At 46.2% G+C, this 25,288-nt stretch overlaps 1 protein-coding gene across 1 annotated transcript in view; it reads left to right on the top strand.

Annotated features, from left to right (window-relative positions):
• The window catches only part of LOC149336886 (nose resistant to fluoxetine protein 6-like), a 52,159-nt gene extending 27,216 nt beyond the window's left edge, over window positions 1-24,943 (top strand). Inside the window, exons 8-15 of the mRNA XM_089553182.1 lie at window positions 363-449; window positions 1,772-1,937; window positions 5,515-5,597; window positions 7,542-7,667; window positions 10,930-11,050; window positions 13,329-13,518; window positions 14,302-14,444; window positions 24,048-24,943. Of these exons, the coding sequence (XP_089409308.1) occupies window positions 363-449; window positions 1,772-1,937; window positions 5,515-5,597; window positions 7,542-7,667; window positions 10,930-11,050; window positions 13,329-13,518; window positions 14,302-14,444; window positions 24,048-24,260 (1,129 nt within the window). The 3' untranslated portion in view covers window positions 24,261-24,943. The remainder of the gene's footprint in view (window positions 1-362; window positions 450-1,771; window positions 1,938-5,514; window positions 5,598-7,541; window positions 7,668-10,929; window positions 11,051-13,328; window positions 13,519-14,301; window positions 14,445-24,047) is intronic.
• Window positions 24,944-25,288: the final 345 nt, after the last annotated feature.

The following is a 25,288-nucleotide window of genomic DNA, read 5'->3' as shown; positions in this document are numbered from 1 at the left end:
TTAAAGGTAGCTATAGCTCTTCACTCGATAAACGAACTCATGATATAATATGATGTGTCGGCCGCCTTTTGTTCCGCCTCCTATTTTCAAGTGTCGACGCGTGCAGCATTTGTCGAAAATATATATAGAAAATAGTGTTCGCTCCTAAGCCGCGAAACGGGGCTTTGACTGCACCCTCGGTAGTCGTAAGTTTTCGAGGGTTGAAGAAATCTCACTTTCGAGACGTTTGGAAAGTTGGCGATGCAAAACGTGCCACACTCAATGCAACATGAGCAAATAAAGTTGGCTGCATATTTTTAACAATAAATGCTCATTCAGGGCTAGCGTGATCAATTCTCAGCTGTCCTCGTGCCATTTTGCAGCGGATTCTTGCTTTGCTTCATCCTAATGAAGCAGAGGAAAAACGGCCCCATCCTCTTCGTGATCGGCGTGGTACGAAGGTTGATTAGGTAAGAATGACTGTTATTTCGTTGGATCTGCCATTTGTAGTTGATTACGAGCACAGTGGAGACACACGCACTTGTAGAGGATCGAGTCAGACCGGAGATGGCTAGAGGAGGGTGATGGACCTCACGCAAAGCTTTCTTTTTTTTAGTTAGGCCTAACAATTACCGAAAGAATTCAGTAACAAGAATAAATTTAGTAAAGCTGTATGGACGTCTTGTGCGTGAATACTTCGTGGTGGACGCCTTTCAGAGGCCGGTTTCCGAGGTAAAGAAGCTGCACCCGCACGATTAAGAGCTCACACACTCCCTGGTCTTTATTCTACGGGTATCCCCTTTGTTTGCACCTCACGTATCCGAATTGTAAAGGCTGCAGTCTCAGCTGTTTGATAAACAAAACTCAACCAGATATGCTCCCATGTACCCATTATTACGATCCCGGCCGCGGCGGCTGAATTTCTTTGGAGGAGAAATTCGAGGCCCGTGTACTGTGCGATGTCAGTGCACGTTAAAGAACCCCAGGTGGTCGAAATTTCCGGAGCCCTCCACTACGGCGTCTCTCATAGCCGTAGTCGATTTGGGACGTTAAACCCCATAAAACAAACAAACATTATTACGAGGTGATCTGTTCTAAATAATAAAAGGATATATGATACGTGTAGAATACGTTCAAGGGTTCAAAGCGCCTCGGGTACAAGGCGCGGTTTCCTGTGTGCTATGGGCACTAATTGAATATCATAGCCAAAAATGCCAACATATGCAGCGGGGATTAATTTCTTTCCTTGATCATACTGATTTCCTGGGAAGGATTTTTTTCGATAATAATATATTTTGTGCAGGTGGTGGTTAAGGCCACATCCACCATCAGGAAGTGTTACGCTTGGTGTTGGTTGGTTTGGTTTGTTGGTTTATGGGGTTTAACGTCCCAAAGCGACTAAGGCTATGAGAGACGCCGTAGTGGAGGGCTCCGGAAATTTCGACCACCTGGGGTTCTTTAACGTGCACTGACATCGCACAGTACACGGGCCTCGAATTTCTCCTCCAAAGAAATTCAGCCGCCGCGGCCGGGATCGAACCCGCGTCTTTCGGGCCAGCAGCCGAGCACCATAGCCACTGAGCCACCGCGGCGGCTGTTACGCTTGGTGTGTCGTCGTGTTCTTCGTTCAGATTCTACCGCTTTCTTATAGACCACCCGGTCAAATAGTGGGTCCAAGGAGTAAAAATTAAGTTTAATACCCGCAAAGAACATTTCTAAAGCTATACTCTGCGCTGGAAGCTCAGACTAGAGCTTTATATTTTTTGTAACCTCCTGCATTATATTGTCGCAGAACCTGCGTTCCGCTGTTCTTCATCATCATGTGCTTCTACATCGTCCCGCTGTTCATCAACGGGCCAGAAACAAAGACGTTCTTCCTAGGATTCCACGAAGAAGTGGCCTACCACTGGTGGCACTGGCTAGTTCACATCCAAAACTTCTACGAGAAAGGCCCGCGGGTAAGCGCCCGACGCAATCTTCACTATATGCATACAGGTCATTGCAGAAGGGAACACCCTGTTCTCTCGCCGTCGACAGCAACAACCCCCAACGAGGAAAAAGCAGGCTTGTTGTTGATTCCTCATATAATTTGTTGTTCTTTAGACAAAAATGACTTAAATTATTTTCAAGAAAACATTTATTCATTTAAGAGAGTTAACTGCTGAGCTAGTTGGTTTTAAGGCGAAAGCCTTTAATGCCTCATGCTGTCGTCAGCAATCCGTGTCGGCAGCTGTGTCTGCGTCCGGGTCGGCAACCGTGTCTGCGTCCGTGTCGGCAGCCGTGTCGACAGATTTGGTCTCGTTTTGATGGGTGTCCACCGAGATATGTGAGACAGTTACTGCGTAATTTCCTTTTCTCAAATACAATTTTCAGTTTCTTCATTACGGCCCCTCTTTCGTCTTTCACTACCACTTCCTCCCTTCCTGTACGGTGCCGTTAAGGTGTCCACCGATATGACTGAGAATTACAGCGCCATTTCCTTTCCTCAAAAAGCGTTGCGTTCAAAGGGCAAGGCATCGCGCCGAACGGATGGTGGCATTCCGTGGACTCCCTGGCAGCGCTACAACATGCCGTCGCGTTCCACTCCTAAAGGCGGAGCTTAAGCATCATTAATTAGCAGTTAATCAGTAGTTAGTCATTAATCAGCAATCAGCCACTAATTAGTAATTTGTCATTAATTCGTAATTAGTCATCAATTATGTCTGACGTCATCCAGTGGTAACGTCGCCAGTGTCACATAGGCAAAGTGGTGCGGAAAACGCTTTCGCCTCTACGCACTTTAGACAGTCAAAGTGCACCCTGATTTTTTCTGACATATTACCGGAATTTTCAGCTCAACGAAGATGTACACAAGAAAAAGGACATGGGCGCTTACTACATCTGTTTCAAGGGCTGAGTTATTTTGCCGTGTTTTTGAGTGTGTGCATGTGTATTTTCTTATCTTTCTCCATGTTGTTCTTGAGCGGCTGTGTCTTTCTTAATGTGGACAATTTTGATAATGTTGATGATGTTAATGCTTAACATGAACCCTGCACCTTGTATTTCTTGCTGATGTTACCGACCACTGTATGATGTAACGACTTATCTCCCCCCCCCCCCACCCTCGCTATGTAATACCGTAAGCCAAGGGCCTTTACGGGTAAATAAATGATGATCAATGATGATGAATCAGGTGAAAGCAGTCGACATATATAGCCCCTTCCTGCTGAATCGCGCGTGTACAAGGCACCAAGAAACAAACCAGCCCCAATCTTATCGGAGTAGATATGAAAGAAATTTCCGCTCAGCCTCATAGAGAAAAATTCAAGTCTCACTGACACAGCTGTGCCAGTGAAACTTCCTTGACTGTGAGCGAAGAGTTCTCTTTCATACAGACGTAATTTCAATGCGCAGAATGTCGGGCCGATCAAAGCCGTTCTCTCTAGAGGGCCATCGGCCAAGATGAGCGGAGAAGTTCCAAAATCGGGGCAATATAAATAACTTTCGATATACCATCATGTTTGCGTCAGGTACGACGCAAACAGACGTAATTTAATTGCACAGAATGTCGGGCCGATCAAAGCCGTTCTCTCAAGAGGGCCATTGGCCAGGATCCGGGAGAAGTTCCAAAATCGGGGCAATATAAATAACTTTTGATACACCATCATGTTTGCGTCAGGTACGACGCAAACAGACGTAATTTAAATGCACAGAATGTCGGGCCGATCAAAGCCGTTCTCTCAAGAGGGCCATTGGCCAGGATCCGGGAGAAGTTCCAAAATCGGGGCAATATAAATAACTTTTGATATACCATCATGTTTGCGTCAGGTAGGACGCGCAACGATTCTCTCCTTCGCCGGAGCATACGCCGGAGGAAGCACTCTTCAGTGGGTGCACTTACGGGCATCCACCGGTGAAAATGAATCCCTTAACTACAAACTCCATTCAAAGCACATCCACCTTCATCCTCCAGGCCTTTTCTCCCCTGAAGTCCACGCTGCAGTAGAACAAAGAGGCGAAGGTAAAATCAAATTCTAAGACGGAGTAGGAATCGATAATAGTAAAAGCTGAAATGAAATTAAGTGTAAAGTAAAACCAGTACAGCTTACACGGATTTCTCGCATCACATCCTATGATCACCCGTCCACACTTTTTCTTGTTTTGAAGTTAATCCAAATAGAAGCGGCGGTTGCACCTCCACTCCAGTTTCGTTATTAGACGTTTTTAGCATAATGGAGGCCTAATACCGAAGAGGTATACAGGTCTACCGGACGCGTTCCGCGCACGCGCAGTGCCATGCATGCGGCCAGGCGGAGCCACTGCGCGTTCGCAGGAGGCGTTCGGTAAGCCCGTATATGTCTCGGGTAGTAAGTCTCCGGTATGGTGAATTGGAATATATCTCCGGTATGCTAAAAACGTCCATTCTACTCTCTAGGCGCTTGGATGCAGGACGAGCCTTTACGGCAGTGGATTCGTTCCCTCTATGCGGACATCTGGCTGACGCTCAGAGACGAACAAAACATTCGCTTAATTTGCATTCTGTCGTTTCATCATAGCGCACTGGAGCCTATTCGGTGTTGCACTTTTCTCGACCTTTAAATGCACTGAATGACTAGGTCAGGATCTCTTGAGTTCTTGCTCTCCAATCGAAGCCGCTTTCCTCGACGGCAGTCCTCTCCCACATACTTTTCGGTTCCTGTCCCCTCTGTATCTCCCAGCTTCAGTGCCATCATCAGCAAACGGCCCTCGATTTCCAGGAACGGGCGTTTATCATCTGCCCTGTAATGAATCGCTCTGAACGGTTCCCGCCTTCACTGTCATCTTTCAGAGACAGCTCGGACAGCACGACCTGCTCAAGGTTCGTACATACGTTCCTCGGCCTAGATATCGACGAGACGTTTAGTTGGATCTTGGGATCTGCGGGATCTTTTCGGGCAGCTCGTTTCAGCTAGAGCCCTAAGCACGTTCGTCGTCTATTCCACCTTCCACCCGTTTACGAGCTCTCTCTGACTTCATGTACCGAGCACGAACCCATCCCGGATTCATCTGAGGCCGCCTATCGCTTACATTTCGCTCGTCCTCACACTCACCGAAATGCTGCGGCGAGTCTCAGCGCTAGTTGGGTGTTCAGAAGACGCGCGTCTTATCTACCTCTATAGGCGCTCTAGTCTTCCGAGCAGTGCGGTGCCGGCCAGTTCAAATCATACCGCTCATTAAGGCAAGACGCTTCTCTCGGAACACCTTTGGCGCCGGCAGGCCGCTTTATACGACAAAGTATACGTTTTGCGTCGGATGTACCACCTCGTTACCCTTTCGCCTCCCGTTGGCCGTCAGTGCGCATGTTCAAATAGCCTAAAGGGCGCCATGTGCCGATTGGCTGAGGGCGCACTTGCGAAAAAAGAAACCATGCGCACAAAAAAGAACCGGAAGTTGGCAAAGATCACATGATGAAGTTCGTGATTTCCGGTTTAGCTTTTATTTTGAGGGCATATGATCTACTGCATGAGCGATGGAGTAGTGTTAAGTACACTCTTTTTTTTTCTTTTCCAATGACAGATCCTGCTTGGCCACATATGGTTTCTCTCGGCGGACTTTCAGCTCTTCGTCGTCGCCCTTCCCACTTTGCTGTTACTCAAAAGGTGAATTTTTATGTGGTAATATCGTGTAATTAAGGATACAAAATCATATATACCGGAATATTCGTGTGCCGCTCATGCCTGTTGATAATCTAAACGAGCTGAGCAAGTGACTCCAGAATTCCCGGTCAGGTATTCTGGCTTTGCACAAACGTTATGAATCAAGCAATATATAAGTAACTAAAAAGAGTACTGTGATGTTACTATCTGGGTAAGTGAATTGCTGTGACGTTTAGCTTCGAAGCTGAGGTGGTCGGATCGCATCCCAGACGCTGCGGACGCATTCACTGCCTCTTCGGGTGTGCAGTGACATTTGCACCGCGGTTGGTCCTAGGGTCTCAAAAATAATCCGCAGTCCTCCACTACGCCGTCTTCATCGCAGCGCGTAGGGATTTAGAAAGTTCACCTGTGTAAATAATCGTACCAGTATTGCATTCTGGGCAAACGAATTGATTGATATTGTTTTACTCGCCATTGATTTGCGGTCTTCGTAGCTTAGAAACCGCATTTAAAGAAGGGTCTTTCAAAATTGTTGCTTTTTTGGCGCAATCTCTCAGGCACCTTTTGCTGAGTACCTGTAGGCTGTTCTCTGTTTAATTTAATTTTTGCAACAATGTTTTCACCTACGTTTGAGGTCTAACCCTAATATCGGACACTCTGGTTGCATGAGATTAGAAACGAGACACTGTAGTCGCTTGAACGATAGCAGATAATGCCAAATACAATAGCTGCGTTTGTAATGGTTTTGTGCGTATTCATTTCGGTACGATTAGCAAAGAAAGCATTTTTGAACAAAAAGTAAATTAGAACGTCACCTTATCGAACATCGCGATCGCAAAGGCTACCCGTACACATTGTAAAAAACTTCAGCGGCGCCTGAAGGAATAGCCAAGCAAAAGATAAACAGCCAGTGAAGCAATTTTTCATTGATACCTGAAAACCTTTCAATATCATTTAGAAGTCTAAGAGGAGAGAAAAAATTAGTCATGCAGTATAAAGAATTTCTGAGTGCCCTAAACAAGTATGTAATCTAAAAATCAGTTGCAATCATCCGGGACTAAATAATGCACGAACCGTCGGAGCACATCGAGAACACTTCACAAAGCGCCTGGTTTCTATCCCGATCTGCAGCTACGCTGTCTCTCAGCGGTGCTCCCGGTACGGTCAGCACCGCCCCACCCGCTTTGTGATGCCACTATCCAGATTAAACTGGCTTTTGTTGCTTTTGTGTACGGCTCAGGGCAAAGAGAACGTCATAAACCCCTTTAAGCACGTGAAATACGGGGCGTACTGACAGGCTTAAAATTTTCCGGCTGGACACACACACCTGTGTGATTATATTGCATATTAGATGAGACATTTCGACTGGCATACACCATTTTTTTACAAAATGATATAAGTGGCACTACTTTTATGAAGTGCGGCTTTTTGGAAACAAGAAGGTGCGGGTTGAGAGCCGTTAAAAGCTCCCCAATTTAAAAAAAAAGGGAGCGCGTCCCTGCACAAGAAGTATCGTCACTGTGCACAAATTGCGTCTTCCTGTGACTACGATGAAAAGTGCAAATCGGGTTGAAGAACCGGCGATCACCCCGTTTATTGCTTTGCTCACCATCTTGAAATGTCTGAGGAGAAATGTAACGAAACAGGTTCGCGGTCCCGTGCTCGGAGAAGGAGACAAGAGATGGGGAAGCGGAAGAGACATTAAAACAACGCACTTTCTGAACTGTAACACTTATTAGCACTGTATTGCCATTAGCCCCAATACGGGTAAATATACTGCGACATGGAAAGCCACTGATTCTTTAGCAGTAGTACCGCTAGTGGCAGTGTTCTAGAAAAGGAAATTAAATGTCCGCTGTAATAACGAGGGTCTGATGTCAATCCTGCAGCGACTGGGTCTAAGAGCTCTCTCCACTTTCTTAAGAGCCACGCATTACTTCTGCTCAGCCGGAGAATGCTGGCCTTGGGCGCCTGCGTCCTGCTGGGACTGCTCAGCTTTGCGGGCGCTGCGTGGACGCTGGCCAGTCGTCCTGAGATCCAGCCATTCGTGATCATTCCCGGGGCCACACCAGAGTGAGTGTCTTTTCCACTCTCCATCGGTCGGGGCCCGTTGCGTATGGTGGGTGGTCGGGCATCTAGTGAGCGGGACCGCACCATTGGGCAATCTCGATGCTCTCCCTACCGTGGCCAGGCAGGCCAGAAATGGAGTCGAGACAGTTGAAGGATCAGATAAAACAACTCGCTGTCCCCTTTCCCACCCTAAATCCCATAACCCATTTCCTGACAACCATTCATCCCATCCATTCTGCCCATCCTTTCTACTACTTTCCAGGGGAGATCAGGGGATGCTCCCCGGGCCCGCTCCCCCGGCTGTGGGTCACTACAGTAGCTTCCCCACCCCCCCCATTTTTTTCTTTTTCCCCGCCTACGGGTGGTAAATTACCTTTTTCCACGGGCCTTTTCTTTAATCTTCAAATTATATTAAGCCTGTTGTACGTATGTGGTGCAGGCAGGGGCTTAGTATTTCTATTTCTTTTAGGTTGCCCTAACCTAATGCATGATAATCACTACCACTGACATTGAATGGAAAGATACAGGTAATGTATCACAAACGTAACACGGAAAAGAAACGTTGTAGCATAACGCAAACGCATTGTGGAACGAAGATCTAGAAATGCAAAGGCAAAGATTGCGAGCAATGAGAAAGAGATATGGTTGGTTTATGGAGTTTAACGTCCCAAAGCGACTCAGGCTATGAGAGACGCCGTAGTGGAGAGCTCCGGAAATTTCGACCACCTGAGGTTCTTTAACGTGCACTGACATCGCACAGTACACGGGCCTCTAGAATTTCTCCTCCAAAGAAATTCAACCGCCGCGGCCGGGATCGAACCTGCGTCTTTCGGGTCAGCAGCCGAGCACCATAAACACTGAGCCACCGCGGCGGCAGAAAGAGATATGCATGTCCGGCATTATGGCACAAAAATTTTCAAAAGTGGAAAATTGTAAGATGACGCAAATAATGTGGGTAATGGTCCATTCCTCTGATATGTAGGAAAATCATTTTTTTTTTTTGAAGTGTTCCCATCGATCTCATCGAACAGTTAAGACTTGCATAGAAAATCAATGGCGAGTGCTTTTTTGACGGTAGGAAAAACCTTAATTGAAATCTCTCATTACACGAAAAACGTTGCGTTCCTATCCGGTTTTCTGCTCAAAAACGCATCTGCCCAGAATTGTTGGGTATGAAAAAGGCAATGGTAAAATACAAACTGCATTGTAAGAAACACACAAGCTTCAACAACATGATAACAGAGACAAAAAAAAAGAAATTGGGACAAATTTGTTGTAACGTGACAAAGAACTATTTTACGTTACCCGACAAATTGGCACGTTTAAAGCTTAGGACACTACAGATAATCGGAAGCAGGGTCAGAAACAACGGAGAACAAACAGTGGCTTTAGACGGACAATACACTACATGCCTGACTCCTTTTTTATCTAACGGAAACGTTGGAAGAAGTTACAGTAAGAAAACAGAGAGAAGGCCGAGATGTAATAGAAGAGGAAGAAACGAGGGAACGGGTGAAGACATGAGCATAGAATGACCGACACCCTGGGAAGCTGAGGGCAACGACATACCCTTCACCGAGGGAAAGGTGGACGAGTTGGGGAAACGTACGAGAACTGAAGTGACGCCTGGTCCTGATAATATTTGTACGAAATTGCTACAAGCGCTGTATACCGCACACAAGTCTTTCTTTATCACAATATTCAGTACACGGCCGCCGCGGTGGCTAAGCGGTTATGGAGGTCGGCTGCTGACCAGAAAGACGCGGATGCGACCCCGGCCGCGGCGGTCGAATTTCGATAGAGGCGAAATTCGACAGACCCGTGTATTGTGCGATGTGACTGTATGTTAAGAAACCCTAGGTGGTAGAAATTTCCGGAGCCATTCACTACGACGTCCCTCAGCCTGAGTCGATTTGGGACATTAAATCCCTATAAAACTAAACTAATATTCAGAGCTTGCCTTAGATTGGGATATTTTTGTAAATACTGAAGAAAATCAAGAATAATATTCATATCCAAAGCAAACGCTAAAGACAAAGTAGGCATCGAAAAATATAGACCTATAGGAATCAATTTCATCCTAGGCAAGATTTAAAAGCTAATTAAGAATTGAATTCACTATTACCCCTGAAAGGAAGATGCACAATCGGAGACAAAAGTGGTTATACTACACGCGGCGGGAGCCGGAGCAACGGAAAACTGCGGCATTTTGGCGAGCTAAAGCACGAAACATTGAAACGAGCCAAGGGACATGCCTGCTGATAATAAAGGTCACGTACTGGCTGTCTCGATCTCAGATACCGCCTGTAGATGGTGATGCAACGCATTTTTCTGTTGCTCCGGCTCCCGCCGCGTCGAATATACCACTTTTGTTATCCATAGTACAACCAGTGGGCTTGGGTACCCCCCTGCTCTTTTACCCAGCAACTACGAACGCACTCAAAGGGGCCTCATATATGCTATATACTTATCAGAGCGTACAGGGCGAGAATTGCCTTTATTGTTTTGAGGTATCGAGAAACGAAGCTGCTCGACTGGCAATGGCGTTGGCTGGAATTCCGTTGTGGAAGGTTGTTTTTTTCCTGAAATGCTTTCGAACTATATTGCCAACGGTGGCCTGTTGGTTACAGCGTCAACATAATCGCTATTTCGGAATGATGTTCGGCTCAGTTCGCTTGGAACGAGAAAGAATGACCCACCTGTCACTATCAGTGTTTCAAATTCCTCAAGAATCAGCATCGTGTTGGCCACGAAATCTTGAAGGTCTTCTGTCACTGTGGGGGATAGGGTAACGGTGGCAGCAGCCTTCTTCATACCCGACAAAGTAATGCGCTCTGAACGCGGCGCCCTGGGAACAACAGGCGATAGAGCACTGGAAATGCGGTTTGTGGAACATCTCTTTCATGAATATATAGCACTACTATTTTGAAATAATATGATTGGTCTATTGTTAATAGTATTTGTGGTGGGCCAATAAGATCCCAGCGTCGCTCAAACAACTAGATCTCTTACGTGGTAAAAGTTAAGTTATTTATTTCCACATCAATAAATCAATAAAATAACTAACTTGTAGCATGTAGAGCGCTCGTTGATCGAGCGACATTGGGATCATAGTCTGGCCAATCCAGCGGAAATTCAATGCACAGGCACGCAAGACATAAAAAAGTCGTACAGCGGAACTAGATGGATTGCAGGCTACACCAAAACTGTCTGTTTTTGTTTAAGTCACGGAAATGCACATAATGTTTTTTTTTCTGTTTTGCAGAGGAACATTAAATACCATCAATAAATATTACCAATGGCCCTTCTGTCACGGCATGTGCTACTTCAGCGGATGCATCGCTTGCCTCATCATGGAGAACTTCAGGGAGCGCAAGTTGTCCAAGGTGGGTTGCGGCCAAACGATGAGGCCGTCTTTTAGAAAATTGTACTTCTTTTTATACAAGTGTTCATTTTATACGTGGCATTTTATCTCTAACACTGGTGATTTCTTAAGGTACATGATACGTAATTCCACTGGTCTCCCCAGTTATGCACAGAAGCTGCCTAATGCTTATGCGAGCTGGATGGAACGTGTTTGTGTGAACTGAATAATTACTATTATCATTCATACTACCAATAATAATGATGTGAATGACTACTCCGGGGCATAACCAGTAACCTGTGGTACCTGCTAACTCTTTAGTGCTTGCAGAAGCACTGTATTATGAAATGTGAGTAAAATGACCGCTTTAATCTTTTATGAATTTGTAGACACTAATTTTTCCTTCTGCAATCTTGTCCTCTTGATGAAAACCTAAGCCGTCAGCTCGATTTTTTTAAAGCACAAAAATTTGCAGTATTCGTCTTAAGTATTCACGTCTGCAACTGAATTTTTGGGCCAGCAATATATAGAAATTGTTCTTTTTCATTTAATTACATCCTTATACACTGCCGTGCTTTATGTCCGATTCCTGAGGTCACAGTCACGCGCCGTCGCTTGAAACAATGAAAAGACGTACCGATATGTTGCGATAATATTTCAATAGTCTTTTCTCCACTAGTGTGATCCCGTCATCTTGAAAAATATCTGTAGAGCAATTCACAGAGTGCGAATTCACCTCGATGCTTCTAGTATCCTACGTCATTCGAAAACCAAAACTGAAAGGTTGATTATCGAACACTTCAAGATCACGACCGCCGGAACAAAAAATTGTGACAGTACTGTGTCAGTTGCTCTCGAAGATGGCGGAAATGAATGGTTGGGTTCATAAGGTGGCTTCAAGGAGGAGTGATGGAGTGCTCTTTTGTTTGCGGAATTTGCTTGGTTTGCATTCAACCTCAAATCACATCATTAAGCGTTTGTGTATAAAAAGAGCCATTCGACGAGTAATAAAAGCGGTGGAAAGTAGGCGCATCCTTTGTATGCCGCTCCTTGTACGCGTTTTTGTGTTCTAAGTGTCAGCCTGGCGTGCTTTTGTATAATGAACTACCATCTAGACCGAGTTATTCCTCTGTAAGTACCCTTTCACAACGCCGTGACATAGATTCATCAAAAATTTTCATTCCTATGTTGATAAGTTTTGTGACTAGCTGAAAGTAAATACGAATTTTTTGCTACGCCTTCATAGAAAAAGCAGCAGTAATGAACTTAGCACCTACCTCATTATCTATGCCCTATCGTGTTCAAATACAGTTGCTTCCCAGTTCTCTCGACCCATATAACGGCGTCCAAGTGGGATTCGCTCGCTTACATGACATCAGTTATTGTTGAAAATTGGGAAACAAAACAATGCGTAGACATTTTACCCTATATCTGCGCACTCTGCACAACAATAGCTCTCTTGTATTTCTTTTGTTCAACACGCTTGCTCCTATACGCCTAATGTGATGATGATGATAGCGAATTTTTATGGAGCAAGGGCATCTTCGGGCAAAGAGCGCCATGGCACAAGGTATTCTGGCTTGCTCAAGATGGGGTCAAAGACCCAATTCACAAGAATTTCACCCTGAATAAGCCAAGGCCACCGCTGCGCTCATATACGCTCAATGTGTTTTTATCTTTTTCATAGTATTGTCGCTGGCAACTGAGCGTTTAGTTGTTTTTTCGTTATTTGACCTTGGATCACTGTATTAATTTTTTTTTGCTCTCGTAGTCTTACTTGCAGTCCTGCTTGCAAGCAGGACTCCACTTTTGGCAGTCTTGCTTTGATGCACTCTGCGCCCTATCTACTTTTATTCCTTGTCGTTTTGTGCTTCTTATTGTTCCCACTCCAGCTATAGCCGCAGATGGGACATATACGCACAGTGGCGTCCTCCGCCTTATCTGTATGAAAAGAAATATTACCTTATTGGCTGCAAAATAGCATACAGTTATCAACATCTCACCTTACGTTAGTGTACCCTCTCCTGTAGTGGTTTTCTTTGCCTGAAAGAGCTGCCGTGAAAAATTTTCTTGTCTAGACTACAATGCTAGCTAGTAGCTGAGCCACTCTTGCACATTTTAGCATATCTGCATTCTACCCAACACGGCTTCGACAGGTGGCGATAGTCGCCTATGGAAAGCACTAAAACTAATTCGGCGTTTTGGAGTTCACGAGCCAATACTAATCGCATATTGTTCACTTGCTATACGACGTTGAGTCCTGGTAATTGTCATTTGCGGTGTTCCTTTCTCTTTACCAGGTCGTACAGATAGTGGGCTGGTGCGCGACGGCGGGCGGCATGTTGTGCTGCGTCTTCATGAAGTTAGCCTGGTACACGAGTCCACAACCCACCACCGTGGCCGGAAATGTGCTGGCTGCATTTTGCAGCCAGTTTCTATGGTCCGTCTCCCTCGTGTGGATCACGCTGACCTGCGCCACGGGCCGAGGGGGTGAGATTGCTTGAACATGCGGCATTGAAGCCGATAGTTAGGTTAATAAAAGCTTAAAGGGGCACTGAAGAGGAATCTGAACTTGTCTTTTTGCCGCAGGAACTCGATATACACGTTCCGAGCTTTCTTAGGAACGTCGATTTATTGCCCTGTGTGGCCGATTTCCCTAATTAAATCGAATTAACGTCCGGCTCCTGCCTTTATTTTTTTTTAATTCTCCCCCGTACGATGGGCGGAGTCGACCAACGCGTGGAGTGCCTTTCACCCAGTCCCGTGGCGGCTTGCCGCTCTGCCATCGGCGGAGTAATACGTTAGTAGTCCGTAGTAGCAAATAGTCCGCGCGTATTTTATTTCTGCGGGCTTATTTTGCGGCTATATTATCTGCGAATGAAACTATTTAATCATGGAGACCAAAAGGAAAATAAAGCGAAAGCAAAGCCTCCACGGAGCTGGCTTAAAGGCACTTCACGCGTTGGTCGACTCCGCCCACCGTACGGGGGAGAATTCAAAAAGTAAAGGTTGGAACCGGGCGTTAATTCGATTTAATTAGGGAAATTGGCCACACAGGGCAATAAGTCACAGTTTCTAAGAATGCTAGGAACGTGTCGATCGAATTCCAACGGCAAAAAGACAAGTTGGGAATCTTCTTCAATGCACCTTTAATTGACAAACTATAAAGGATAAAAGCAGCTAATAACAGCATTTTGCAACCAGTACTAGGCCTATTACTATATTTTTCGACAGTCTGAAGGGCAGTTGGCACGTGTGTGTTTTATTTTACAGGCTTTGTCGCTAGGTTCCTCTCCATCGACGTGTTCGTGCCGTTGAGCAAGCTGTCGTTCGGTATCTACATCGTCCACCTACCATTCATCGAGCTCCTGCTGTTCGCCTCCAGGGAGCGAGTGTTCTGGTCGCACTTCAATCAGGTAAATTCTAGAGCTTTTCATTGCCAGTGTTCTAGTGAGGCCACCTGTGAACTGCGTGAGGGAGAGAGTAGTCTTTAAATGAATGTGCACATGTTGAAGCATTCAACGCTGGCCCTTCAACAGACGACAAAAGCATAATAAGAGTTTGAGCCTAGACATTTGGTGCTTCACTGGTGGAGAGAACACAAAGAAAGCACTGGAATTTACACATGGATACCGAGCGTTCACAACATTCCCAACACGTTTCCCCCGCTGAAGCCTCTCACCTCACTACTCACGGGACATGGCAGATTTCCATCGTAGTACTTCCATCGGTTCGGCTTGGCATCATCGTCGCGTCTCCCTGCGGTCACCGCAGCGGTGACGTTTCTCATTATTTATCATTGTCATGTCCCATTACAAATAACATTGTCACCCGTTTACCATTTCATAGCACAGATGCGAGTATCACTGTGGCATGGTGGTCATGGTTGGCTGACCGCCACAGCGTCGCTTTTTTCGCTGGGCATTGTCTCTGTGGTCAGTCAGTCGCTCCCAAATTACACGCGTCGTCCTTCTACGCCATGATCTACCGCATAACGCTGTTCAAGGCGTTTTCGTGAAAGAGAAGTTTAGCACGCCGAAACTGCGGGGTGCCAGTACTGAAGCAGCTACTATCACTAACGGGGTAGTAAAGATTTTCCTTGCATTCTCAGCATTAACGTGGCTGACATGCCACCTGAAATCAGGCTACAGTATACGTATTAAACCTTCATATTCCTTCAGGCTGCGACATCTGGAAGATGCGGTGGCGCTGATTTCAGCAGAGACTTTCACATGGTAGGTTAAAAAGCTTCCTCCAAACAGTACTTACCGCCCCCTGCCGCTGCTACCAGCGGCAATGAGCGGCTGTATAGCGGGCGCGTGCTGCAGAAGAGGTGCGGCAGAGGTGCGCAGAGGTGCGCACGCACCTCGGCACGCACAACGGTAGAGGTGCGCAGATCGCACCTCTACCGTTAACCACACCGCGCGCTGTCACAGCGCCATCTAGTGCCCTAGGGGGCGCGAGGTCCTAGCCAGAAGCGCAGACGCCTGTCGCGACGGAATCAAACAACGTATGCGCACTGAAGGCTTGCGACACGCGTTAAGCGGTAGTTATTTGTATACCCTATGCTAAAAGGGCTGTTTTCCTGATACCATCTGGCGCCATCAGAACAATCTGCGCATGCGTAGAGATGGCGCGCGGGAGCGGCCGCGGGAGCAGTTCGTGCTATGCTAATTGTCTCTGCTAACCAGCTGCGTCACTGTAGGATGTGCGTAGTAGGATAAAAAGAATAAGGGAGCCTACGTAGCTTTGCCTCAGACGAATTCCGCAGTTTGTTATGGGCCGTGGAAGCAAAGTGCAAAGGATGTCTCTGGCCGTTGTGATTGGCTGTGTGCGGCAAATATTTCATAGTTCGAAAGCTGTTACGTTTAGCATTCGCCTATACATAAGCATCGTGGTATGATTAAAATTGCGCGAGAAAAATAAAGGCCTCGCGGCGCACGTTGTTATCGACGGGAGCCGTTTAATTGTTCACAGGGCACTAGCAGGTGAATTCGCGACCAAGGAATTCATTGCTTTGTTGATATCATCGCAGGTTTTTACGTGTCTGAAAGTTATACGAAGATATCGTACAACTTTATGGCTACAGCTGGGCGTTTTCTATAATGCTATTGCGGGGTCGTCGGATCGTGCAGGTATGTTCGCCAGCAGATCATGTAAATTGTGGCTATGTGGACATTTTTGATAATTTTTTACAAAATACAATTCTTTGCAAAAGACAAGAATGCTGAGAGCATAGTTAACTATACTGACTCATATATAAACGGTCGTCCGCAACGCGCACGCCCCCATATTTGGACCAAAGAGCCTTCGCTTACATTCCGACATCGGTTGAGCAGTGTAATGCGCACACGCTGTGTCATAATGCCCACCGTGTAGAGAACATGCTTAACTTCGCCCAACTGGGGTTTTTTAACATGCAGACAAACGTCAAGGGCGTTTCCGCATTCCGCCCGATAGACTGCCTCCGCAGCCAGAAATAGAACCCGTGCTCGTGTGGTGTGTTGCGGAACGCCTCCAGCGTTATACGAATGACCGCAGAGACCGAAAGGAAACCAAGTGTGCATTTACGGCGTTTTAATGGCTAGTGCAGTGCACGTTTAGCTACGCGACGCTAAAATATTCAGTTTAAATTTCCCTGGTATTACTCCTGCCAATCTCATCTTTTGCACCGACACCGACGATGCTGAGCTGTGTTGTCTCCCTCAAGAAAAGACCGGCGTGCACGCGCAGAGGTAAAATATTTTGCGACCCTAAACTTTGATTGGCGGGTGTCAGTTGAGAATAATTCCAGCCACTTCTGGACACGGAAAAAAAACCAGTCACACAAGACGACGGACAAGAAGAGTGTACACACCACAACGACTGGACTAACAACTGAAGTTTATTGGAAAATACATGGTCCGAGCAAGGCCAGCAGAGCATGCGCAACAGCATCATCACTAATCACTGCGCAAAAGAGACAAAGACAAGAAATCTAAACTATCGTGGACGACCTAAAAAAGCAAATTCTTTTTCAAGTAGGCGCATCGAAGTTGTGCTTATACAATCAGAGCCTAACAAACCGATATGATATGCCTCCAGTATTTCCCGCTCCTGTTTTCCCTTGCCTCTACCAAGAATGGTGGCATTGCTGAATAAAGGATAGCAGCCACATTCATTGCAATGGCGAGGCAAGTTTGCACCGCCACCGGGCCCCAGGGAGGAGTGATGCTCACGAAGCTGGTCATTAATACACCGGCCAGTTTGGCCGATGTAAACTCTCTCGCATGTGAGGGGGAACTTGTACACCACCTGTGCGACACATGTCGTGAAGCGATTCTCATGCTGCGTTGTGCAAACGTGGTTCCTTTCCCTGCCTCGAGAAATGCGCGAACACAGTCCCGACAGCTTGCAAGGAGCAGAGAACACCATGCTCACTCCCTGCTTGGCCGCCACTTGGCCACGGCATGTCACATCTAGTGTGCCTCTGTACATGCATATTTAAAAAGGTGATTCCTCCACATAGAAACAGAGAGGCCAGATTGCCGTTTGTAGCTTGAATTATTTCATTCGCTTACCCCGTGACCTCCAGAATTTTAAGCCCGAGGATACCTTATTGTCCAGGAAGCTCAACTACTGAGCCGGAGAACTAGTGTTCAATGCCGGCTGCGGCGGCCGCGAAACAACGCAAAAGGTACCCGTATGCTCTGTGATGTGAAGGATTCGATGTGGCCTAAATTTGGAGCCCTCCAATGCGGCATCCATTGATACCCATGTTTAGCTTCCGGAACTTAAACGACACAATTGGCATTTTTTGTTCAATTGAGGCCTGAATAGCCATTCTGTGGAACAAACAAATTTATTACTACAAACATGCCCTTTCTGAGAGATATGAATGCGTATTTTTCCTAGATTATGCACAAAACACAATTAATCACAACTTGCGGGGCTACTTTTGTGTAGTCTAGAGGCAAGACCGTGACAACAATCTTGATCACTGCAACCGTGTATTAGGAGGATGCACTGAGTAATGGAACCTCCACCATCTAGGTTGAACACAGCTTGGCCTGTCTCGTCTTTTCTTGAGACTGCTTCGTCACTATTGCATTTGTTTGATTAGAATGCTGCCTCATGCGGATGCTGACATAATAGTGGAGATGATGTGCGATTACTTCATGCTTGTGATCAGTACATAGGAACGTCACCGTGTATGTACCAATCACCGCGTCTATAGTGTCCCAGTACACCGTGTGGTATTATGCATATTCAACAAAAAGCCGTTCTGTTTGCTTCAGAAGATAAAATATGTTCAAGTTATGATGAGTAAGACATCCTCTGGTCTTCACATATGTGAGAGCTGCTTCAGCAAACGAGTTATTTTTTTACGCTGAAGGCCGATAAACAAGTAGAGCAACTGGTTACGTTTCGCATTTTATTACACAAAAAACCGGAGGCGTAGTAAAGAATGCAGCCGTAGCTTGCCCTCCGTCCGATTTGGAACAGAAAACACTGAAAAACACAGACTCAAACGGCACCGAAAGCCGGGCACGCCGCTCAGCCGCGTCCGCCGCTGCGCAAGCCAATGGTCCCTGCTCCAAAGCGCCCCCTCGCCGCTGTGGTCGGCGCATGTACTAGAGGACGAACATAATATGTCCGTGCTCTCCGCCGCGGCGGACCGTCAGTCACACCTAAATTATTCTTAAACCGTGCCCGAAGCGAAGACTCCTGCCGCGACGGAATCAAGCAACGTATGCGCACTGAAGATTTGCGATGCGTGTTAAGCGGTGTCGCTATCTCTACACCCTATGCTAAAAGGGCGCCATTTTGGAGCCATCTGGCGCCATCAGGAGGTTCTTCGCATGCGCAGGGGCGGCGCGCGGTACACAGTAAGCGGCCGCGGGCGCAGTACGTGCGATGCTAAATGTCTCTGTTAACCAGCTACGTCATTGTAGGATGTCCGTAGTAGGATAAAAAGAATGAGGGAGCCTTTGTAGGTTTGTCGCAGATGAATCCCGCAGTATGCTATGGGCGGTGAAAGTAAAGTGCAAAGGATGGGTCTGGACGTTGTGATTGGCTGTATGTGGCAAATATTTCATAGTTCGGAAGCTGTTACGGTCATTCGCCTATACATAAGCATCGTGGTATGATTAAAATTGCGCCAGAAAAAAAAAGGCCTCGCTGCTCAGGTTATTATCGACAGGAGCCGTTTAATTGTTCACAGGGCGCTACCAGGCCCATTCACGACCAAGGAGTGCATTACTTTGCTGATAGCATAGCAGGTTTTTAGGTGTCGTGTCTGAAAGTTATACGAAGATATCGCATAACTTTATGGCTATAACTGGGCGTTTTCTATATTGCTATTGCGGCGTCGTCGGATCGTGCAGGTATGTTCGTCGGCAGATCATGTAAACTGTTGCTATCTGGACACTTTTCGTAACTATTTGCTAAAGATAATTTTCATGGGGCTCCCCGCAGGAGCATATTTGTGTTTTGTTGGTAGTTATTGATTGGATCGCTCTGTTTCGGATTCATACGCTCTGTGGTGAACTCGGTCTCTCCGTTGAGTGCTTGGTCGCTGCGGCCCATATTCGGCAGGCGTCTAAAAATCAATAAGAGGGAAGCCAACCGCCATCGAAACCAAAGAGCATAGGGGACGTCGTTTATTTTTAATTTGAAGTTTTTCATCAATGGGAGATTTATAAAAGCCGGAGAAAAAGCAATCACACGACGCAGGTGGGATCCGAACCCACGTCCGGCGAAATTCGCGTCCTGAGCTCTACCAGCTGACCTACGGCGACAGCTTTCCAGTCTGCTGCTTTCGGGAGTATTTATGTGTAGTGTAAGCGAACCTTGAGAGTGTTCACCAGCGCCACCCTCGTCCACAGCGGCGGAGGTAGTACTCCTTGTATTACCGCTAGTGCTCCGTATGAACCTGGTCGAACGGTGAAGGCGGAAGCTGTGCGAGAACCCTCTTATGCTACTTAAGGCATCAAGGCTGCCAGATTCGAGGCCATCGTCAAACTATTAAGCATCTAAGTCAAGGGAAAAAAGATGCTCTTATGGCGTACATGACGGAACCCAACAGCCAATAAAACCAAGGAGCATAGGGGATAACTTTTTTTAATTTGTAGTTTTTCATCAATGTGCGATTAATTAAGGAGAAGAAAAAACAACCACATGCCACCGGTGAAATCAGAACCCACGACCTCCACATAAGAGGGTTCTTGCACAGCTTCCGCTCTCACCATCCGACCACATTCGTACGTGGCACTCGCGGTTGTACAGGACGTACTATGTCCGCCGCTAAGGATGACGGTGGCGGTGGTGAACACTGTAAATGTCCGGTTACACTACGCATAAATATACTCGAAAGCAGCAGATTATGCAGCCGTCGCCGTAGCGCAGTTGGTACGGCACCGGACGCGAAACTCGGCGGCATGCAGTTTTTTTCTTCACATAAAAAAAAAGAGACACCTCCTATGCTCCTTCATTTCGTTGGCTGTTGGCTGCGTCATGTAAGCTGTAAAGAGTACCTCTTTTCCTTTGTCTTGTGTGCTTAGAAAGCAACGAGTGGAATTCGTTATAACTCCGCCTCCTTAGTGACCATCTTTTCCCCAGTAAGCATAAAGAGGAAATAAGGGATGGTGTCAGTTGCATGACCGAAGTGGCTTCCTTACAGAACAAAGCATTGCATTACCCCACTCGTTACCCAGAGGTAGGAAGCCCATCGGTATGTCGCACCACTCAGGTAAAGCAGATGATCAGGCGTAGACTGCACCGCTTGCATTTGCTGCGCAAACAAGGTCCTCCTCTGGAACAAACATCAAAATATGCATGTTTTTTTTTTCGCTATGACAGCGATTTGTTTTCGGCTTGTTTAAATACAAAAGTGATTTTATGTGCGTCTACAGAATGAATTTTATCCTCTGGATACAGCATGCTTTTACTACCAACTCTACTGCTGTCTTAGGTTTACTGCGATTGTTACTTCGTTCATGATCGAAACCCAGGTTCAGCTATATGACGGCAGGTTTTGCATTGCTGGACTAGTTCTTTTTTTTTGTTCGTAATGTTTTTGCGCAATCATTGACATTCAAAGAGCAATCCTTCCTTTATTTGTCTTTCGCTTGTAAATTATGACCTCATTTTCTTATTTTTTAATTGCCTGACTTCTGGTACGTTTTCTCTGAAAATGTTTCCTGTGATTTCTGCCTTGAACATACATAGGATAATTATTGTTTATTTTTCTGTGGATGGTTCACTGTTTTCGCACTGATGTGTTCACTTTGTGTTTTCTTTAGGTGGCGAGGGAGCGCGTCTTGGCTTTTAGTGCTGGCCTTCCGTATTATATCTGAGATAGAAAATATAGTTAATATTGCATGTGGAAGCTCAGTGCCGAGTGTACACTTTCTAGTGGCGATTTCGGATAGACAGCATCGAATAAATGGATCCTGGAGACAAAGCGCAGCATGAAGAACACCGCCACTAGATGGCATTGATGCCCAGACCTCTTTCTAAAACCTTCTTTCTAATGGACAGTTGCTTCACTCGCTTAAACATAAGACGCTGAGTCACTTTCGTGTGTACTGCTGCATCCTTCAGCAGTAACCTTGCCTGTCACAAAGCCAGTAACGGCGGGATGAAAATGGCTATCTCAATCTTAGTAAACGCTGCGTTAAAACCAGAACGCTACTCTGCAGTCAGCCAGGCAAAGAGCATATGTATGGAGATGCTGTAGCCGACGGTAGCGGGAAGTTCGCGGAAAATGTGAGGACGAGAGCAATGAAGCTCCAGAACACAACCAGTAATAAATACGATTTCTGCCGGGTAAGAAACGAAGCACTGATGTTTAATCGTTGGGGGCGCTGTAACAATGAGTAATCGACAGAACTGAGACTGAAACGAATTTTATATCGTCCATGACATACATCTGCGACAGAGGACGTATGAAGAGGAGGCTCCAGCTGGTAAACATTTTGTAAATCAGCCGTGCTCAGGATTTTCGCATGATAACCGTAGCCTATCCTTCAGTATGAGATGTACAGTGGTGGTCGAAAGTTCTCATGTCACAAGGTGTGCTTTTCAGCGACATAGCCTGCCACTTATGATAGCAATAAAAGTATCAAGGTTCTCAGAGGTGAGATTAATACTTTACCTATCTTCTATAGAAATTTTAGGCTTCGGGGGTGTCGTAACTGCCCAACTATAGCACTCGAAAGAAGACGCAGTGGATTGAGAACTGTTGACTGACCCAGCACATTCCCCTGGAGCTGGGCGTCCGTCCTCAAGTATCTATGCAGCACCTTTTATAGCGACATCTGTAGATGATACGCTACGTTCAGCGAAATCATGTCATCGACGGCAGGTGTATCACTGGCTCTGTCTACACTCTCTCATCTGCCTCCATTCATCTTCTTCCTTCCCCCTCCCCGTTTTCTTTCTCTGCCTCTCCTTCTTGTCCCGTTTCCGTTGCTCCACATCTTACGCCAGACGCCTGCCTTTAATGCATGGATGAGGGACCGTGTGGTACCTTGCGTGGCACTAATTTGGCTTTCGGTTTAAAGACCCCTCCCCCCCCTCTTATCTTAGCACTTTACTACAGTGCATGACTTTAAATGGAAAGTCCATGCCACAAGAACACACTGCCCAGAAAACCAATGCACTAGCCATCGGCGAGTTTCTTACTAAATCCCACATTCCACTCGCCCCGCACAAACACTGCCAAACTCTCCTCTGTACTTGACACCGTATCCAAAGAAAACATTCCACCTCCCGGTCCACACGTCCTATCAACCTTGGTCCCTTTGGGACGCTGAGTACCATAAACCAACCAAACCAACTTTCTATCAGAGGCTTTACCCTGCAGGGATTTCCTGTTTCTCCTCAGCCTGAACTGTCTTCACAGCACCTCCGGGTCGCTCACTACGCGGCCACTTAGACACTAACAAGGGTGGCAAATACTTGAAAAACTAAAACTGGCACGCAAGTAATCGACCTCCCTCTCCACATATCTGCGTCTTTTCCTGTATTTTAATTACAATAGTTCTCATCTGTAGGCGCATAACAACTGGCATCGATGAACAAACACCCGTAAGCATACACCGCATCTCATAAGCAACCCCCTCCCCCCCCCCCCCTCCTCCCTAACTTCATCGAAGTTGAGATCATCCCCACCGCACACGCCATGCAAACCTTTACACAGCTCCTCAAGATAAACTGTACACCTACGCACATGCTTATGCAGCACTGCATTCGGTACAGAAACGCACCAGCCGGCTTGACTTCTGTCCAGATGTCGATGACTTTCCCGTCACACTTTATCCTTCCCTAGTCGTCTTAGGTGGGTCCCTGGATAAAAAAGGGACTGTAGGAAATGACCTGATTTACTAGATAGCAGGACGAACCTCACAACGGGGCTCAGGTGACCAACTGGGTCAACCCATCCATAAGCGTCTATGTGAGGCATGGTCATTTACAAGATCCAGCACTGAACGTCACCTCCCATTTCCTACTCAACATATCTCAACTATCAACAGTTTACAATAACTTTAACGTTCCCCGATCACGTATACTCTAAAATTCAACCGAATAACGTTATTAGCCTTGGGAATCCATACACCTGCGGTTTCTGCGGGGACGACTCCCGCTGCAACTGCCCATCCTTGCTTGCGAGCCTCTAACATTTCCTGTACCTTCGTTGCAAGACGTTACTAACCTCTCTTTCTAAATCCAGACGTGACTAGCTGGCGCCACCCAAGCGGTAAGTAATGGACGCCGTGGAACCCTAATATGCAACGGAATTAGTATTATTTCTGCTTCCTTTAAAGCGGACGCTTTCAGCTGACTGGTGGAATTTAGTCGGGAGTGGAAGTGGAAAAAAAATTCTCGTCCTACAGGCTATTTATCTGGGCTTTTTTGCAGCAAGATCTTAGTCTTTTGTAGCAGATATGGCAAGAAGGACTTTTAAGAAAAGTTCTTCTAGAATAGTATTAGCAGCCACGTTTCCTCATAACGACGTCTTGTGCATCTCTTTGCAGGTCTCCCTGTTCTTCTCGGTGTTTATTTGGAGCGTGATACTTTCGTACTTCTCGTTCGTGGCCTGCGAAGCGCCGACCAGTGGACTCGACAGGATTGCCTTTAGCAAGCTTCGAGGGAGTGGAAGAGAGCCGAAGGACCAGCACACCCTGCAGAATGGTGTTGACGTTCAGTCGTACAAGAAGAAAGATGACATCACATTCTCCCGTTGCTAATTATAAGGAAGACTCATGTTTACCCGCCTGCCTGTTCAGGGACATCTGAGGTTCATAGTGTTGCTGAGGGATGCCAGAGCTACTGTGTTGGCCTCAAATCCGCTAAAGTGTACCACTGTGGAGAAATTCATGGCCTGCACTCAGGAAAGCTGTGCCTTTTGGTATTTTTTTACGGGACGTACAGTCGTTTGATGGACGCAAACGTTTGGGGTCACGCTCGTTGATGAGAAAGCTTGAGAAAAAATTTGTGACGATTTTTGTTGAAAAGCAAGCAGTAATGCACAGGTCGTTTCGAACTTCATTCGTCTTTACCACGTCTCGTCTCGTCTTTCAGAGTTGACGCTGAAAAGTTTGGCGTTGGCTAGTTTAAAAATGCTATAATAAATTTGATACAGGAGCCACACAGTCATCACCGTCAGCGCATTTACCCTCGGTAACGGGGATGTTGCAAAAAAATTGCTAAAAAAGGGAAGCGGAGTTGTTTTCTTGCTGTTACGAGCATCGTGCTGTGAGTTTTCATTTACAGTTTGAACATTGAGTGCTCTGTATGGCGCACTTGTGACAATGATTTTGCTTCAGTTAACTCAGGAAATCGCCTGCGATTGTGCGACGCCAAAGAATAGTGCTGCAAAGTTGATAGTAACCATGTGCTTTTAAATGAAAGCCGCAGGAAATGACTGGAATCTGTGATGGCAGAATTGGTGGAATAGTAATAAAGGTCTGTGAAATAAACGGCTTTTGTCTGTGCTTTTTTCGGTGCTTTCTGTTTTGTTTTCATAAACATAGGTGAGCTGTAAAAAAATTGTCAGCATATAAGGTACATTTTCGTAGGTCGAATGCTGCAGCTTGTTGAGAAAACCCCGATAAGATGGCGAATAGAGAACATACAATCTGTAGAAGACGGATTACTGCCCCTCTTGTATCCTCTTGTATCCATCTATATGTAGGAATAAAATCACATAAAAATTTCAGCGTCCAGATCTGAGGTTAGGAAAGAAAGAATTGGGCTGGACTTCGAAGCAGGGCAA

Source organism: Amblyomma mixtum, chromosome 7 (genome assembly GCF_055824585.1).
Source record: "Amblyomma mixtum isolate Tamu chromosome 7, ASM5582458v1, whole genome shotgun sequence".
Lineage (NCBI taxonomy): Eukaryota > Metazoa > Arthropoda > Arachnida > Ixodida > Ixodidae > Amblyomma > Amblyomma mixtum.
Note: the sequence above shows the minus strand (reverse complement) of the source record. Positions and strands in the feature narration are given on the sequence as shown.